This window comes from Populus nigra, chromosome 9, assembly GCF_951802175.1.
Source record: "Populus nigra chromosome 9, ddPopNigr1.1, whole genome shotgun sequence".
Taxonomy (NCBI): domain Eukaryota; kingdom Viridiplantae; phylum Streptophyta; class Magnoliopsida; order Malpighiales; family Salicaceae; genus Populus; species Populus nigra.
Genome location: NC_084860.1, coordinates 3508482 through 3528879, shown reverse-complemented (window position 1 = coordinate 3528879; position 20398 = coordinate 3508482). Strand labels below are relative to the sequence as shown.

The window sequence follows — 20398 nt, the reverse complement described above, 5'->3', positions numbered from 1 at the left end:
TTTTTATTTTTTAAAAATTATTTTTAATATAAGTAAATTAAAACGATTTAAAAAGATAAAAAAATACTTTTTAGTAAAAAAATTTAAAATTTAAGCGAAAACAGCTATACATATGTTAAAGTTAAAAATCCAAAATTAAATAAAAACAATACAAAAATAAAAGAGAAGAAGACTAGAGTTTCATGGATTATTTTATTCCAAAGCTCTTCTTTAAATTTAAATATAAATAAATTATATATAGGTCAAGCTAAAAATATTATTATATATTTAATGAATAAAACAAAATAAATATATTTCTTAACAATAACAATGTTTCTAAGTGTCTCTTTAGCAATGTGACAGATTTTGTGATTATAGTTTAAAAAATGACATTTTTAGCTGTGTTTTAAAAGAATATATATTCATTTAAAATTAACTGATATGAGATGGATTTTGCATACAAAATGAATGAAAAAAGTTTTCATGAATAAAAATATGTTATTTTAATTTTTATAGTTAAGGTGCGCGTAAGTTGGTCCGATCACTCATGTTAATAAAAAAATAAAAAATAAAATTTGAAACACAATTATAGATAGTACAAGAAGCAAAAGCTATTTGACAATTTAAATAACTTTTTTTTATGGTTATATAAAAGAAATTATTTTGATAGAAGAATAACTTGCTTGTTATGAATTTAGTGAGCGTTTGGAAACGCAGTTCAACCCGTATTTCTAAAAAAATCAATTTTATTTTTGCTAAAAATTATTTTTTTTATATTTTAAATCGTTTTGATGTGCAGCACTCAAAAATAATTTTTAAAAATAAAAAAAATATTATTTTAATATATTTTTAAATAAAAAACACTTTAAAAAACAATCACAACAATACTTCCAAACAAGTAAACTCGTTCCAGGTTCTAGGTGGTGGCCTAGTGGTAAGAGCTTGGGACTAAGGGGTTTGCTCCCTCTTAGGTCTCAGGTTCAAACCCTATGGCTGCTCATATGATGGCCACTGGAGGCTTACATGGTCGTTAACTTCAGGACCCGTGGGATTAGTCGAGGTGCGCGCAAGCTGGCCCGGACACCCACGATAATCAAAAAAAAAAAAAAAAAAAAAAAAAAGAAGTAAACTCGTTCCAGGTGCACTCTTAGGTTCCATCACAGACCATATCTTTTAGTCTCGACAGTGAGAAAATAAGGATTTATTAACTAAAATAAGTTTCCGAAACATCTCTCCTGACAAGCTTTTGCCTGGGAATCCAAAGTATAGAAAATAAATCTTTACTCTTTTTTTCTCAACCTTACTCGCAGTGTCGTAATGAAGTAAAATGAGTAAAGTAATGTGATTATAAAACTCTCTAAAATTAAGGATGTCTTTGTCTTGAGTTTGGTAAGGATTCATTTTAGTGGTTCAAGATTCCCACACATAAATTTTTTAAAATAAAGGTAAGCAAAGAGGATTTAATTAGTAAAAAAAAACTTAAAAGTCCCCAATCTATGAATAAAATAGATCGAAAATGGCGGGGGAATGGAATCGTGGATGGGAACGTCAAGGCTTGCCTTTACATGGGAGGTAAGATACACGCAACATATAATCATAGTTATTATTATTATTATTTTGGATAATCATAGTTATTATACTCACCGGTGTAGTAGATTAATTCGACTGGTTAGGTTTTATTTTAAACCAATCTGAATATTGATTTAGCTAGATTTAGGTTCTTTAATGGATTTGACTTTGATTTGGTCAGCTTAAATAAAATTGGATTAACTCTAAAAAATAAAAAATTCTAAAATAATATTGTTTTAGATAAAATAATTAATCATGGCTAACCTGATGATAATTCAATGAACTATGGATTTAGCGTGTTTGTTTAGAAGTGTGCTAGATATTGTGTTTCGAAATATTTTTATGATATTTTTAATATCACTACATTATAACAATACAAAATATTAAAAAATTAAATTTAATTAAGAAAAATTCAAATTTTAAACAAAGCAACACCAAATATTTTTTAGTCCATTTAGAAACGTGGTGCAAATCACGTTCTTTTAAATTTTAAATTTTATTTTTTTATTAAAAATATATTTTTTTAATATAATTCTAAACAAAAATTATTTTAATTCTTTATGCCAATCTATTTTAGTTCCGGAGTCACCGCCGCTGACAACTGTGCTCGCACTGAGCTTGTAGAAAAAGAAAACTCTAGTTGGCGAAGATTCCTAACAATGCCACATGTGAAAGCAATTTAAATTAAAGTCCTCGTGATTCACGTTTCTAAGAAAGTACCAAGTTGGGGAACCTGTAAGGGAATTTCATCGACTTGTTTTCCATGCAGGCAGATGCTCCTTCTGTTTCTTATCTGCTGCCCAAAAAGAACAAGAAATTTCAGTTTGTTTTCGATCCTTGTTTATTCTCTTTGCTGTTGCATCATGTTTTTTTTTTAAAAAAATTTAATCTTTTCATCTCAAATTAGCTGTTTTTTCAGGTGTTTTTTTAATTGTTTTAATACGTTAATTTTAAAAATAAAAAAACATATTTTAAAAAAAAATTAAAAACAATCGACATCAAAATCTTCACATGTAGAAAACCGTGTCCTCGGAGTTTTCGTATGGAATCAGCCAAACTTGTGTTTGGTAGTCGTGATCAAAGAAGAAGCATCCAATGCTCGATTCATCGCCGACCGTGGCAACTGCATGCAGCAGGTCCTAATCCAACAGTAGTTATTCCAAGGGCACTTGTGCTAGAAACTTCTTAGTCGCAGGGAGGGGTTGTCAGGTCCAATACTTGGAAAGTCTCGTGTAATTTCTAATTTTTATAAACCATAAAAAATGATATTCTATTAAAATATATTAAAATAATATTTTTTTTATTTTATAAAAATTATTTTTAATATTATTGCATTAAAATCATTTAAAACACCAAAAAAATATTAAATAAAAACAAAAAAAATAAAAAATAAATAAATTTTTTCAAAAGTATTTTTAAAACACAAAAACAAATGAGATTTAGAAAAAAAAAAAACAGAAAGACTTTTCATCAATTCAAGAATTAATGTGGCCTAATGTATTTGATCTGAAATCATCGCAAGATAGCCAAGAATTACTGTTAGAGGACCTGAAAATCCACGAAACTATTGGATGCTAGCTCCATCCATCCATGTCACGAGTTCTTCTTATGGTTTAGAAATCTGGATATCTTGTCTAATGCTACCATCTCTCTTCGCATTCAAGTTTTAAGCAAGATTTGTATCCCTTGAAGTGGTGTGTATCTATGATTTATATTTCTTAAAATTAAAACTTGGTTCTAAGAAAGAGAGTGGTGCTTTGAATCGAACAAAAACAATATATGATAATATAATAAATAAGTTCATTTATCATCCAGAATTTGTATGTTAATTTAAATCCAAACTAGTGTCATCTTTTTCTCTTATATATGTTTTTAAAATATTATATTGATAAAGTTGTGGAATCTTTAACTTGGTTAACGAGTTGATGAGATAATTGGACTTATCACTGCTTGGTAGGTTGATGAGGCAACTTTCATGCTCACCTACAAAAACAATTCCCTTGTCAAAATAAAAAACTATTCAATGTTTAAGTTAGTAAATACAAGAAAAGAGAACTATGTTAAGTGGGAGAATAATGCAAGGAGTAAGAGAAAAAAAATATGGATAGATGAGCAAGAGCAAGGGAAGAGCAACTTTTGTGTGATTTGCTATGCTATTCTTAATAAAGTTTTGTATTGTTGAATGAACTTGTGAATTCTAATAACTTGATTATCCAATATATTTACAGATTTTAATTATGTAAGCTTACCTTATAGAAAATGGTATAATAAAAAAAAAATTATTACTTTTCTTTGCAATTACCCCATAAAAAAGTGGAGAAAAATAAGTTATCGGTTGTCATGCCTCGTTGTGCTATTAGTTAGAAGATTAATGCTTGTGAGTGATTAATGAGAGATAAAGGTTGCTATTGACAAAAAAGGTAAGCATCATAATAACATTCATTGAAGAGAGTAGTTTGTTACCTTATTAACTTTCTTGAAACTCGCAACTTTACCTTATATGCATGATATTGGGTTAAGCTCAAAAAATATTATCAGAAGACCCAGAGTGTTGCGTACTAGGTCGCATGCTCGGGGCAAGCCCGCTTGGAGTGCTAAAGAGACTGGATGGTTGGTTCAACCCGAGCAAGTGAGGAGTTCAATCCAATCGGGTGTGCCAACCCATTCAGGCGTGGCTTAAACAACCTAGTTATGTCTGTTTGGATTGATTTTTTTTAATTTTTTTGTACTATAATATATAATGGTTTTTCGTTAATATAAGAATTAGTGTGGCTTGAAGTATTCGATGTGAAATTATAAAAGACTAGTAGTGATGCTCTAAAGTGATTCATCCATATCCTAGTGTTTATAAATATTTAGGGATAGAATAAAAAGGTCTTTGGCCACTTCGATCATCTTTCATGGATACGTTAGTTGTCATAGACGTAAAACGACAAGCACCGATAAATTATTGTAAGATAGCCAGAAATTATTGCAAGCGTCTTGTGAGAAGTTACGAGGATAGCACCTTGTAGAAGTGGAATGTTTGGTCTTTTTCCAAAAGATAAATAGACCAAGAGAGAAGACGAGAAAACCCACATAACTATACGATCATCCCTCCATGTCACGAGATGATTCTTCTGGTTTTAAAATTGTTTTTATAACTGTATTATAGATATTTTTTAAAATATTATTTTGTTTAAAAATATATTAAAATATTTTTTTTATTTTTTTAATATGAAGACATTAAAATGATAAAAAACCAAAAATTAAAAAATTAAAATTTTTCAAAAATACAATTAAACCATAATACTAAATAGAATTTTAAGCAAGATTCCTATCTTTTTGAAATGATTATATACACATAATAAGTGTCTTTTTTTATGACGGTATTTCTCAAAATTAAAACATTGTGCCATTATAGATATATATATATATATAAACAAATCATTTTCAATCCAAACTAACCCCTGTTTTTTAAATTATATCACGAGACTTTGCTTATAATATAGTTATGTTTGTTTGCTGGAAAATAGTTTCATTTAGTTTCATTTTAGAAAGTGAATTTCAGGAAAATGAATTCCAGGAAAGTGAATTATTTTTCGATGTCTGGTAGTGTAATATAAAATAAGTTGGAAAACACTTTCCAGTGTTTGATTATGTCATGAAAAATGAGCTGGAAAATAACTTATTAATGTTTTATTTTTTTCAAGTTTATTAAAATAATAAGAAACAAATCTTACAAATTAAAAAGTTGAATGGAATAAAATTGAAAAAAATATAATTTTATAAATTATCTCAAATAAAATAAATAGTGATCAAAATAATAGAGATCAAATCTAAAAAATAAAAAAAAATTACAAGATGAAGAAATTAAAATAATAATAATTAATATTTTATAAATTATTTTAAATAAAATAAGTAACAATCAAAAGAATGAGGACCAAATTTGATAGATAAAAAATTTTAATTAAAAAATAATAAGTAAAAAGCAAATAACAAATATAAAAATGAGGGCCAAAGTTAATATAAAAATTAAATTCTAAGGGATGAAATTGAAAAATAAATATTCAAAACAAAATATATATAGCAATTAAAAGTTTGAGGATCAAATTTGATATAATCAGCAAATATTATGACATTTCTAAATTTTTCACAACTTTCAGAAAGTGTTTTCCATCCAAAATAAAAAGAAAACACTTTTCTGAAAACCAAGTCAAATTTTTCTTTGACTGAAAAGTGTTTTTCATTGACTGAAAATTGTTTTTCATTGACAACTTTTCTAATAACAAATAAACACATAAAAATTAAAAATATAATTTTTCAAAAATAATTTTTCATGAAACAAACATACCCTACCATAACCCAATAAACAATTTACAAATAATCTCAGGGTAGAGATTCAGCGGTCAAGAGACTACTCTTTTCACGGGTTTTTTAAGTTAGAAAATATAAACTCGATATTTAAATAAATTTATTCTATTAAATCCAGCAAGCAACATCAACTTGGATATCTATCTAGAATCATCAACTTGGATCCCTCTATCTAGAATTTTCTGACCCAGTATTCAAATAAGTCTAACAGCAAGGAGACATTTCTAAATTCGAATTCTTAATCTCCACCTTGTGTTTTTAATTTACACGCAAGTGTGTTCTTGCAGGCAAGCTCTTTTTTTATAAATTGACCCTTGAAAATAGTGTTTTTAAATATATCCCTGATATAAAAAAATAAATTTATTTAATTTTTAATTGATATGAACTACCGCACTTGGATCTCTGTCTGAAAATTAAGAAGGGCCCTCGAGTGGTTGAACTGAGCTTTTATTTTTCACAACCAACCCCAAATAAACACACAACTAACAAGAGACGATTCAAAAACAGGTCAAAGAATTGCGTTTGTAATAGCTTTTCTTTTCTTTTTTCTTTTAAGATGTCTAAATTCTAAATTATAGTATGTAATTATGTTCAAAACAGTATTTTTATGTTTTCTTATTGTTTTGGCGCGCTAATATCAAAAATATTTTTTTAAAAATACAAAAAAGTTATTTTAATATATTTTAAAATAAAAAACAATAGTTACCACACTTCCAACACCAACACATAAGGCAAAGCAGCCATGTATCTATGAATCCCTGCTCTTATCCCTAAGCTACAAGAAGCCTAAAAAATTAAAATTTTTATTTATTTTAAATTAATATATATTTTTAATATTTTTAGATTATTTTATTATTCTCATATTAAAAATAATTTTTAAAAAATAAAATTATATATTTTAATGCATTTTAGTAGAATACTAGCTTGAAAATAACCTATTCCAAAAGAAAAGTCTGCGAAGAGGGTGGCTGGCCACTTACAGGCAACACAGCCTCCGCCAAGTTCAAGCAACTTAAAGATGAAAAAAGCAGAGACTTTTCGGCTTTCGCAGCTCAATTATTGACTTGAAGGAAACACCCTTTCGTCAATGAATGCATCGAAAGTCACACTTTGCGTGTAGCTGCCTCCACACAAATTCCTTAACAGTTAAGTACCTCGGGTTTTTGTCCTTTCTGGAATAAAGCTTTAATAAACAAGTGTTTTTTCGCCCCCCTCGCTTTACCAATAATTGAGGTTTGGCAAGTAGAAGAGCCACTTAACGAACTTTTACACAGTCAGAAGTCGGATTTTTTTTATTCCACTTTATATTCTTAATAATATTTCTTATTACCATAAAATTGGACATCTAACCATGTGAAATTGCCTGGAAATACCATAGTTATGATAAATGAGTTCATGCGATATGTTGATTTAATCATGTTTTTTTATGTATAATTGTTTTTTTTAATTAATGTGGGTGTTCGGGTCAGCTTTCAAGCACCTCGACTAATCCAACGAGTCCTGAAATTAACGACCATGTAAGTCTCCAGTGACCATCATATTAGCAACCACAAGGCTTGAACCTGAGACTACAAGGGGAGCAAACTCTTTAGTGTCAAACTCTTACCGCTGGGTCATCTACTAAATGATTAATTGTGTTTTTTAATATTATTATTGTTAGTATTTATATTTTTCATAAATTACATGTTTTTTTCACACTCAATTTTTTCAACAAGACACTATTGATTGAATTTTAATTTCTACCAATATCATAAGATTTTTAAATAAAAATAAGAACAAAAAGAATGGTATACATAGATGTAGAGTGATAAATATTCAAAGTGTAAAAAATAAAAAATATATTTTTTTAAAAAGTAAAAAGATATTAAAAAAATAAAGATAAATAAATGATGATAAATAAACTAAGTGAAAAGCAAATAAATATAAGGAAAACTTATTCTCTTAAAAAAACCAAAAATTAAAATTTCACCACTGATACAGTAAAATTTTTTAGCAAAATCTATAGTTTTATTATTCCTACAAGAAAACACTTTTTTTGTTTTAGTATATGTATAATTTATAAATTAATATGCTTGAGATCATAAAAATTTGTTAACCAGTCAAGATATTATTAATTAAAAAATTATTTAAATTTTAAATTAAATATGAATAAAAATAATAATTTAATCAAGGTTATACTGTATTTTCATTTATATGCTCAAGTACATTTATAAAAATTGAATAAATTCATATTTCATTGAGGCGTAGTCCGAATATGTAATGGACTCCCCTCGATAATATATTGGGCTATTAGCCGAACAATAGTATATCTACCAAAGGCCCATATAAACCCAGGCCCATACCCGTATAGCAGCTCTTAAGTCCTAACCAAAATAATTACTCTCTTAGTCGTACAAAGCAGGGCGATGAAAGAAGAAACCAAAAAACCAATCTAATCCTCAAAATTTTCTCCCTCGCGCAAAATCTTTCCTGGAAAGTGAATTTTTTCCCCGGAAACTCAAAACCCAATTCAATCTACTGAATCATAAATTACAATACAGTTAAGGATTTTGACTCTCTGGCGAGTGTAAATACAATTGTTGAATTCTTTATGAGAGTAACGGTGTGGATTTTAGTGCCTTTTAAGCGTTTTTAATTTGGGTGTTTGTTTGGTTACAGAGAGAAGTGGAGTCCGGTTTTGGATTACCGATGATGATGGTTCAATGATGTCACTGTTCTGGATTGTGATTCGTCAGCTTGCAGAAATTGAAGCAATGGTAAAAAATAAATAAACAGGGTTTCTGTTTCTCATTTTTTGTTAATCTTGATTTTATTTTCAGTAGTGATTAGTTACGGTTGATGCTGTGGTGTTCTTTGAAGGAAATGAAAGATTTTTGGAAAGAGAGCGAGCCCTTCACTTAGACTAGCCAAATGACTCTGATAAGTACTTTGAATTAGGGTTTTGTGACTCTTGATTGATTTGATGTTATTGAAGTGTTTAACCTCATGCATTATTGAAGCGAGTGAAATTTGATTATTCAAGGTTTTGTCATTTGTCAACGATAAGGTAAATACTGTTCTAGAAGAGGGCCTTGTGAATTCAATGAAAAAGAGTATTTTTTTTGCACTTGCCAGATAACCATGACAAGTAGTTTGAGTTACAGTTTTGTTAGATTAGATCCAAATGGGAAAATACGTGCCAATGCTTTGTTTTTCTTTTTTTAGTTTGCAAAAATAGGAAATAAAATATATGAAATTTTGCGTTTACACCGCATAATTTGTGTGGCATTGAGTGTACAAAATACAGACTGGAGCAAATTTAATGGAACTGGAATAGCTAGATAGGTTTGGATGTTTATTATTGTTGTGCACAGGCTACGTCGAAAAAGGTGATTACAAGAGAAGAGTGGGAAAAGAAGCTTAATGATGTAAAAATCAGGAAAGAAGACATGAATAAATTGGTGATGAACTTTCTTGTTACTGAAGGTTATGTTGATGCTGCTGAGAAATTCCAGATGGAATCAGGAACTGAACGTATCCTTTATCTTCAATATTAGCTCATTCTTAGTGCTGGCATTTTATGTTTTGTGCTCTGGTGGCATGACCTTGTGAGGATCCTGTGTTTTTCCTTATTGAGAAACAGCAGATATAGATCTTGCAACAATTACAGATCGAATGGCTGTTAAGAAGGCTGTGCAGTGTGGAAATGTTGAGGATGCTATTGAGAAAGTCAATGATTTAAATCCCGAGGTTAGACTTTTTATTATGTTGCTACAATCTATGCGAAGGTGACTTGTGTGTCAATTATACACAAATTACGGTCCCCTGTCATAGTTTGTCAGAATGATTGACTACATTGTTTGTTTAATCTGTTTTCTCGAACTTTTAGCTTTTTAAGTGTCTAAAAGGACTTCTGCAGTTTGCTTATTGTATTCATGAATGTCTTTTTTTGAAACTCCCTCTTCCTTAGAAGGATCAGGAAGCATGTTAGGCAGTCATCCATGATTATGTTGCTGTAACATCTTGAACTTTGCTCAACAAGCATACAATTGCATTGAGCTGTAAGAGACCTTCAACTTTCTATTACCATATAATTGTTTCATCCTTGTAGCAAAATTAATGGTTTGCCCTTAATAACTGGTTATAGTATAGCTCCTGCATCCTAGCTACCTTTACTGATTTCATAGATTTGAATAAAATATGACTTGAACTACGTGATTGTGCGTGCCAATGATCTGCTTATGGGCCGAGTGCTTATTAGCTATGAATGTTTCAAGGAAGCTAATGAATAAACTGCAGGATTATACGTTATCATTTTGCATGTTGCATCTTTGCAACTCATGTTAGTCTAGCCAAGAGAGAGTGATGTGATTTTCTTATGCATGGTGTTTGGCATGTTGCCTGGTTTGTGTGTACTAATGAAATGACAGGAAAGTAATAAAGAAAGCTAGAGTATGGAAATTTCATCTTTAATGGCGGTTGTGGAATTTCAGAAACATAATTCTTTCAAGTGAGGGTTATTCATTTTGCCATCAATGTCTGATCTTTTCAGTATTTGTTTTTGTGTGTTGTAAGACAACCATATACAGTATGGCCTTTTTTCTATCTTGATTTCCTCATGTGAAAATACTTCATGCAGATTCTGGACACAAATCCACAACTGTTTTTCCATCTCCAGCAACAGAGATTTATAGAACTGATTCGGAATGGCAAGGTAGAAGAGGCTTTGGAGTTTGCTCAGGAGGAACTTGCACCAAGGGGAGAAGAAAACGTAATTCTGAGTTGTTCATAATTTTGTTATGTTGACTTCTATTGCATTTGATATCATTTGCAATTCCTTATGGCTTTTTTTTTCCATCAATTTGATCAGACTTGAATGATTAAACGGGTTTCATATTTATTGAAACTAATAATGGTAGTCACCTTGAAGATAAATACTGTCTTAGTAGACACGTTCACATGACAACTGTGGTGATAATAAATGACCTGAGAAAGTTGATATATTCTGCAGCAAAGCTTTTTAGAAGAACTGGAGAGGACTGTTGCACTGCTGGCTTTTGAAGATGTTTCTAACTGCCCTGTTGGAGGACTTTTGGATATTTCACAGCGCCTGAAGACAGCAAGTGAGGTGAATGCAGCTATCCTTACAAGCCAGAGTCGTGAAAAAGGTTGGTGGATTTCTTTCCTCTTTCTTCTTTTTTTGGTATGAGCGTCTGTGTGTAAATAGAAATGAATGTTCCCGTGTGCTTGGGTGATGTATGCTGCTCTTTGTTTTTATATACCAAAAGGAAAAAAAGGAGAAGAAGAAATCAAACACCTTGGTTATCGTCCTGGTAACCAAATAAATATTATTCTTGATATATCTTCTGGACATGCTCTTCTATTCATTAAAACATCACACACAAACTTCCACTCTCATAGATGTACAAAGGGATGCTTACCTCCTAGACATGTCAATTAGATATTGGTCTAAAATGGGCATCAGTTACTGTAACAGCATCCTTTATGTCAGATTTAACTTTTATATTTTTGCCCAATTGAACTTTGCTGATTTTAGTACCCACCTGAAGGGTGCTTGATCTTCACTCAGTAGCACTAAGAGCCTGAACATTGGCTCTCACTTAAAATGCGGCCATTTTATTCTTTCCTTTGGGGAGAATATATAGGAATATTGAGAAAGGCATTCTTAAGGGAATTTGCGTATGTTACTCCTTAGGTCACATCAGTAGCTATGAATTTGACATGCTTATTTTCTTTCACAATACTTGCTGAATTCTCAAAGAGATGATGACAAAAGCAAAGAGATGCAAGCAGTAGAGGTTGCATAGTTTGGGTCCTGACTGTTTCTTTTGTTCTCACATCCGTCTTGCTTTATTGGGCTTGTGTTCTTGAGTTGATTCTTGATATTGTTTTTTTGCACCGTCTTATTTTTATATGAAGAATTAATTCATAACGTAATCACAGATCCAAAGCTTCCAAGCTTGTTAAAAATGTTGCTATGGGCTCAGAACAAACTTGATGAGAAAGCTGTTTATCCTCGAATAAACGATTTATCCACTGCCATGCTTGAAGACCCTGCAGTTTGACTTGTGCGCAAGTTTTCGGCTTGGCCTAGTTTGCACATGCAGAAACTAGATGGAATGATAAATTTCTGTACTCAAAATTACAGCGACTCTAGACACAGCTATTTGTTCGATGCAACTGTTTTACAATTTGTTTGCTGTTCTTTTTCTTCTATTCCAAACATTGCTTGCTCCCTTTGAAATTGTGGATTATGACATTATCCAAAAACGCAATGAGATTAGTACAAGTGATTTCAAGGCTGTGACCAAACTTTGAAAATGTTGTCTTGTTGATGTCCCCTAATATCCCATTAACAAATTCAAGGGCAAGCGATGAGTGGAACCGCAATTCACTTGCCTGGACAAAAATGCTCAGCAGGGCATTTAACTGAGCATTTAATAATGGAATGCTTTCTGCTATTCAGCTGCTTAATAGGGTTGATTGGCAACAACAGCGACATAAAATTGGGTAAAGAAAATGCACAGAACAGACTGAAAAAAACAAACAAATACCACTCTCAAGGTTCTTCTACCCACAGAACGTAGACCCATAGAATAAGATGGCTCTCCTGAAGGATATTAGTGTTGGTATTCGTATTGCCATGTTTGAATGCATCTCCACTTGCATCCAAATTGCAACAACCATCATCAAAATTGAGAGCGTAACTTGAAGGATCATACTGGAACTTGAATCGCTTCTTCCCGCCATTCTTTTTCACGGCCTTCTTCACTGCTGCCTTGAGCCACCAAAAAAGGGCCCTGCATTGCTTCTTGCTGTAACTATTCACACATCCAAAGCTTCCAATCAAGAAGCCCATGTCAATCAATAAGCAGAAATCCTCAATTCTCATAGACAAAACGAATAACCCAAGAACTGAAATCTTAAAGGAGAAACAAAAGAGATGAGGAAGTTGGCTTGCAGGTATCTCTTGGCTTTATAAAGAGAGAAGAAACAAGAAAACTTGGCAAACTGTTTCAGAGAATGAGAAAAGAGAATACCAAAAAAAGAAGAATGAAATGGATGAGTGCAGAAATAAAACAAGCAAATCTTTTGGGTCTTTCAAAGAAGCTGCTATAGCTTCAAATGCAGCATCCACAGTCATGTGCCCTCTTTTGACATGATATTGGGATGCTAATCATCTACTATAAGAAAAAGGAGAGAAAAGAGAAGGTTGCAGTGGGCAGGAGAGCCTCTCTCCCTCTCCACAGTCCTCCTCCTATCACTATCAAATTGTTGCTGTTGTGGTAGCTGTACTGCTATAACAAATGTGTGCGCCTTCGCACTTCATGATGAATTCCTTGTCCGCATCGTGTTTTACTTTCTTTTCAAGTATCATGTATTTCTTACCTAGCAAGAAGAGGCATCTACCTATGTTAAAGGCTAAAACTCAGGCACGATGTTAATGGAGGGAGACCAGAAGGAGTCACTAGACCAACCTGTAGGTTGCGACAAGCAAAGGTTGCGCTTAACTGCTTTATAAAGTACTTCTAAGTCACGTGTCAAGCGGTTTCGTTTCAACTGGCTAGCTGGTTTGACTCACAGGTTAGATTTTTTTTTTATTTGAGTAAAGATTCTGAATTTGAAATTTAAAGAAGAAAATTAATTATTCTAGGTTTTTTTATTAATAAAATATCTAGTATTTGTTCAGCTTTATTTTCTTATTTATACGTTACAATTCATCTTAAAATTTGATTTTTGAATATGTTTTGTATTACTTAAATTAATTAAATTTGGTTCACTTATCCTACATTTTTTTTTGGTTTTAGTTAATCAATTGGCTTATCCTACCCGCTAAAACATTCAAGTGATGGTGTGAAAAAAATAGATTTGCTTAGTTAAAATATCTATGATAACTTGTTTAAATGGTTAGGTGTTTATATTTTTTAAAACAAGATTTAGAATTCGAGTTTTGTGAATGAAGCACATCATTATATCATTATAAGAAGAGTTTTATCTTTTAGTGAACAGGCCCGACTCAACTGGGTTAGTTGGGTTCAGTGAACTTTTAAATACAAGGGTTTAGATTAAAAAAAAACCATGAATAAAATGTAATTTTCATTAAAATTATATATATAAAAATACATATTTAAAGTTCAATTTTTAATTTACACGATAAAAAATATTTAGTAGTTTTTATATATTTTACATATACTAATATACAAAAACTTATATGATATATAACTCAAAAACCACCATGCATGAGAAGCTCCACATATTTTATCATCTCAGGTATGAGGAAAATATCACAACCAAACATGAAACAGCAATGGTGGTGTCTGAGACTCTAGCCCTGAACCAGCCATGACCTCTAACAGGGCCCGAGTCGTTGATATTTGTACAATGATTTGCTCGTCACTGTAAAAAGGTCCTTACACTGATAATTTCTGTAGCATAGGTTAATTGAAGCTATGAAGGAGCATCCATGATTTAGACCATCACATGCATCACAAGTAGATAAAGTGGGCTCTGGAGATCTCTAATGATCCATCAAATCAGTCTTATTTTTTACCTCTTAGCTGCCTATACAATATTTGTTCATGTGGGAAGACGGTAGGTCTGCTTCCTGGATTTCTACCATATATGCCGTTGTTTTCTTCTCCAAAGACTTTCTGCCTTTTCATACTCATTAACTCCCCTTTTGTCTCACTCCACAGCTCCCTTCTATATTTGCCAGTGGCATGGTGCCCTATCACGTGCTTTTTCAAGCTGCTAACCTAGCCTGCCGATGGAGCTTGTGGACACACATTCCCAGATAAGTTGACATTCTGTGCCAACAAAACAAAGCTTGTCTTCCACATTGGAAACTCCATGGAGTCCTTCCAGAGTATTATCTCATCTCTATTTTGATGTGAGTTGCATGCATAGTCGCCCAGAGCAGAACTTGGATCATGAATTTGCTTGCAAATCAATCTATGTTTTTTTATAAAATCAATTTGGATTTAAAGAAATCCCATTAGAAATCAATATAAAAGTATGTTTTGCAGTGTGGTAGCGGTTGTTTTTTCAATAATTTTTGTGCCGAAATGTATATCAATGATTTTTTTAAAAAAAAAATTATTTTTAATATTAACACATCAAAACGATTTAAAACATACTAATCATATTAAATTTTAATAAAAAAATTAATTTTTTAAGAACAGAGCTTTATACGCTTACCAAATAATTTCTTAATTTGGATCAAGTTTCGAAACTTTAGTTTTATAACTTGATTATATGGGCTTTCTTAGAATTTAGTATCAGAAATTTCAATGGGTCAGAATTTTCCACTAGGCTTTTTCTTGAAGTCGGCCTTCCTTATCATGAGCCTTTAACCATCTGGTAGCCTACAGCAGAGAACATTATAGGCGCAAAATATTGTACCAGATTCATCACAATCACTAGTCAATCCAATTGTTCAGACTCTCTCAAGGCTAGCTGGATCTCACAGTTCCATGCCAAGTTTGTTCTCATTCCCAGTTTGGTAGTGCTTGTTCATGTACCTTTGCGGATTCTTCTTACTGGAAGCTTGTGTCTTTTTCTTTCATTTTCTGGTCTTGTTTGTGCATTTTTTCAGGAATAAACATAACATTAAACTAAAGGAGAATACAGAAGTACAAGAGATAAAACAGAATCGGGGACGTCTTCCTCTCAAGTTCTCTGAGAAATACTAGGATTAGCTAACTGTGCTCGAGCATGGGCAATAGCATTCCCATATCTCTTTGGAATAAACATAACATTAAACTAAAGGAGAATACAGAAGTACAAGAGATAGGTAGGATCTGGAGAGCATCAAACTGATAGCAGTGAGACAACAACAACATCTCTCCACATCAACGAGGTCACTGACAAACTCTTGAGATACACCCAATGGCTTAGGAGATTGAACTTTGAAGTCCAAATAACAACATGGCAGCCATTGATCAGTCCTTATGTTGACCTGGCTCCCATTACCAATAACCCATCTAGCTACAACCTCTGCTTAAAGCTATCTAGCTACCAAAATACATCTCAGACAATGCAGACCATAAGTTAGTGGTGGGAAAGTATTTGGCTTGTAGCCTTGTAGGACTTGTGCTATAGAAGGATCTGGTGATTCTGGTCACCAATCTCCTTCCTTGTTTAGCAAGCAAAGCAACATTGAATTGAGGGATGCTTCGAAATTCTCCACAATTCTTCTTGTTCATGCACACCTTATCCCAAGCTAACCATGGAATGCCACAACCCTCATCACAGTTACTCCACGCTTGCCAATAACCACACATAATTAATGCCTTCACCTTTGGATCAAGATTATCCATTGATTTACTTAGCCAACAGTTATAGAGTTACCTCATGGAGAGTTAAGCGTATCAACGCGGGCATATAATTAATGGGTCTCGAACTACTATTTCCATGTCCCTTACCCAGTCAACTACAATGCCTCAACTCATTTCATGGAGCTATTCCTTTAGGATCACCATGCTAGGATCGAGCTCTTGAATTGGGTCTCGTGTAACTACTTGGATAGAAGTTAAGAACCCTTTTTATGTGGGATTCCAAATAAGCAATTGATAACAATTGACAAATCCTTCAAGTAATTGATTGAACAATCAACGAAAAATCTCTCTAAAAGACTTTTTAGACGTATAAGAAGTGGAATCAAAACTTCCTTGTTAAATAATCAGTCCTTATTTGAATGGAATTATGGAGTTCATCATAACTCAATTTAAAAGTTCACTCTCGATAAGTCCACTACATAGAATTGAATGGAATTATGGAGTTCATAACTCAATTTTCAAAGTTCACTTTCAATAAGTCCACTATGTACAATTATTGGCCTAAACATCAATCCTGATTATTGGAGTTCATCCCTCAAATGGATGCCACATTATCAAATTTTATAATTCCCACCTTATCAAACATCTTCATAGGCATAGATCCTCCGACATCAAAATATTTAGAGCCTTTATCCCTTGGATTGATAAATTTAAGCTTTTGACAGATGAGCTTTTATGCTCCACATTCTAAAAGCACAACAAACAAACAATGATCACCCTGAATATTAAAACTTTTTTTAAAAATCAAAACTAATGGATTCATTGCTTTTGATAATGTATTAGTGATTGTTTTTTAAAATATTTTTTTAGATAAAAATGTATTAAAATAATATTTTTTATTTTTAAAAATTTATTTTTAATACCAACATGTCAAAATAATCTGAAAATATAAAATAATTAATTTAAAATAAAAAAATTAAATTCTTTTAAAAATATTTATAAAACATAAAAATAAATAAATTCTTATTGTGACGAGGTGTTTAGAGTGTAGAGGGATTTGTATAGGGTTTTGGCACTCATGAAATCATTATGGTTTTTCTAAATGGTGTGCCATGTTCTTGAATATAAAATAATAAAAAGTATTTTCAATTCTTGTATATTCATGTTATTAGTTGAGGAATTAAGAGGTCGATCATCAGATAAGTTTTCATGTTAAAGAAATGTTATCTATCTATATATGGGATTTTGTTTCTAAAAAACCCACTAGATAGCTTTTTTATAAAGAAAAACAAAAAATATATATAATTAAAAAAAATATTAATTATTATAGTTGTCGAACTCCACACTATTTAGATAGATTAAACTGAAAATTTAACGACTTATAATCTTATCTAGATTAAATTTAAAATTAAACTAATAAAAAAACTGATTTAAATTCAATTGATTGAGTGAAAACTTAATTGATTTAATTAACTTGGTTTAATATAATCCAAACTCAATCAAGTTAATTTTAAAAAATATCATAACAATATTGTTTAAGAATTTAATCCGACAACCCAATAACATTCCAATTTGAAAAGGAAAAAAAAATGCTCAAAACAACTAGATTAGCTCTTGAATCTACAAAGATAAAGAGAAGATAAAGATGTGATCCCAGAAGATAACATCTGATTATAAAACTAACTACTTTATTAACATGAGTGAAAAGGGTCATTTCTTGGCAATCGGACCTAATGCCTAGAGCCGATCTTGTGTTGGCCTGATGAGAACATTTGTGTGAGATTCGAGATTTCTAGTATCATGTGGTAGTATTCATATGGATTTGCTCCCTTTTCCTTCTTTTTTTGCGCCTTTTCAGAGTAGATTCATTGGTTAAACGCATGCCGGCGTATATAAATATGTGAGTCCTCCATGCTTAGGACCACTTCTAGATTAGTATTCAAGTCTTCAAAACTTAGGGTTTTTTTCATTACAGTGATCAATGATCATTTCAAATAAAGAAATCGAGATGCGCTCTTGATCATTGATTAATTACATCATGTTTTAAATGAAATGACAGAGAAAAGACTGCTCAATAAGTCATGCAGAAAACAATTGATAGCATTGCAGGCGTTATTGCTTGTATTACAAGCTATGACAAGATGAACTCGATATTGCAAAGCCATATATACTTGCTAGGCATTGTCCCAGTGACGATTCCAAAGCATTGAACCTTTTTTTCTCTCTCAAGATGAATTGCTGTTTCCTTGGTTAGACCAACAAAACCTTTGTTATCATACAATAAATTCGGAAAAGGTAAATGTCACTTGCATCTCAATATCGACTATGGCCAAAGATGAGTACAAATTAAGGATGCTACCTACTGCTATATCTTTTAGAGGAACAAAAGGGTCACCGATTTAGCGAAGATTCCTTATTTCGAGTTCCACAGCCGATTCTCCCTCTAATTTAGCTTCGATTTCTCAGGAAAATCTTTATCGTGATCCAAATATGACAATGCAAGAGACAATAACCCACCAAAAGTTTCCCTCACACCAGATTATGCCTTGATTATTTGGTCATCAACTAGGTAATATTGTCCTAGAATAATGCTCCAATCTTAACATTAGCTACCCTCCATGCATAATCCTTGGTCGATGCACACAAGAAACCGTTATGTTGTGTTCTCCGCTGTGTTATTTATACGTTCCATTTTTCTCTACATATAATTCCCATTTCACCTAAGATTGTTTAAAAGCAAATAGGAGCTACTAGCTAGTACCACCACCTCACCTTTGCCAGTGCTGCTTCAATGGGCTCCCTCCCTTCTCCATCCCAGCCAACAACACCACCACCATCTCCCGAATTTTCCCCATCGAGCTATAGGGTCTATGCCTCATTTTGCCACAAGAATGTTTCCAATTGGATAGAATGTTACAACCCATCAAATAACACATGGAGTTACGTTAGCTCAATTCCTGGCCTAATTGAAAACCATGTCTTGAAAGGTTTTGCAATGGTTACGTTAGGTGATTCCATTTACATAATTGGTGGATTGCAATGTAGCAGAGCGCGACCACCTCACAATCTCGACGAGTCCGACGAATTTATCGACCTCGGAGTTGAGGTGCTACGATCGGTTCTTCGCTACAATGTTCTTTCTAACCAATGGTCTCAATGTACACCCTTAGGCGTGCCACGATACGATTTTGCTTGTGCTATATGTGAAAATAAAATTTATGTGGCAGGAGGCAAGTCCAGTTTGGATAGTAGGAGGGGGATTTCTTGTGCCGAGGTATATGATCCAACTCTTAATGTGTGGAACCCCCTGCCTGGTATGAGCACATTGAGGTACAAATGTGTAGGTGTAACATGGCAAGGTAAAATTCATGTGGTAGGGGGGTTTGCCATGAGAGGCGACTCTGATAAAACGGTGCCGTTTATAACCGAAAGGAGCTCTGCCGAGGTGTATGATCCACAAACAGGGAAGTGGGATCTAGCGGCAGGAATGTGGCAATTAGATGTTCCACCAAATCAAATTGTAGAAATTGATGGAAGACTATTCAGCTCTGGTGATTGCTTAAAGGCATGGAAAGGTCACATCGAAGCCTATGATGGGAAGCTCAACATATGGAATGTTGTTGATGGATCACATTTGCAAACTCTCAGCTCACCAATCTCGACATCAGAAACCAGCGATGAAAACTGGCCACCAATCCAAAGGATATATCTCACGATGGCACCAATTGGGACTCAGTTATTTTTCATGGCAGGTTATAGGATGGCTGGGGAATTGTCACGTATAATGTCAATGGTCCTTATTTTCGACACCACAGCAACTAGACATGCATGGAGGAGCTCTGAGCCCATGGAAGAGGAGGGAGTGAAAGAACTTTGTAGTCATTGTTGCGTAGTTAGAATTTCTCAAGCAACCTAGCACGAAAAACGCAATGGACGACAGGCGCAAGTGACGTGACAATCTTATGCTAGTCATTCCTTGTATAATACACAGCATACGTAATGAAGACACCATTATAATTAATTGAATAATTCTTGTACTTGAAAATGTCCATGATATTCTCTTTTCTTAGGTGTAGATCATCCTTTTTCCTTGCTTGTTTTGATGCCATAGATAATAGGATCTTATGTGTAAGGTTTTTCAAGATTCACTTTTGTAGTGTACTAAACTCGTCTTGCTTGGATGCTACAATTGTTAGAGAAATAGTTTAAAATATAAATAA

General features: G+C 32.5%; 2 protein-coding genes across 4 annotated transcripts; both read left to right on the top strand.

The window, feature by feature from the left end:
• Nucleotides 1-8279: 8279 nt before the first annotated feature.
• Nucleotides 8280-12200, top strand: LOC133703550 (protein GID8 homolog). Of its 3 annotated transcripts, none has more exons than XM_062128149.1 (7): nucleotides 8280-8440; nucleotides 8560-8657; nucleotides 9255-9414; nucleotides 9524-9630; nucleotides 10520-10651; nucleotides 10892-11048; nucleotides 11845-12200. In XM_062128149.1, exons 2-7 carry the CDS (start codon nucleotides 8604-8606, stop codon nucleotides 11964-11966), a joined length of 732 nt encoding a protein of 243 aa, XP_061984133.1. In that variant the 5' UTR covers nucleotides 8280-8440; nucleotides 8560-8603; the 3' UTR covers nucleotides 11967-12200. The 3 variants fall into 3 exon arrangements, with proteins under 3 accessions (XP_061984133.1, XP_061984136.1, XP_061984135.1); XM_062128152.1 differs by having other exon boundaries at nucleotides 8282-8440; nucleotides 9367-9414; XM_062128151.1 differs by lacking the exon at nucleotides 8280-8440 and having other exon boundaries at nucleotides 8761-9414.
• Nucleotides 12201-18969: 6769 nt separating this feature from the next.
• LOC133703655 (uncharacterized) lies at nucleotides 18970-20094 on the top strand. The gene has a single exon (XM_062128268.1). It carries the CDS (start codon nucleotides 18970-18972, stop codon nucleotides 20092-20094), a length of 1125 nt encoding a protein of 374 aa, XP_061984252.1.
• Nucleotides 20095-20398: the final 304 nt, after the last annotated feature.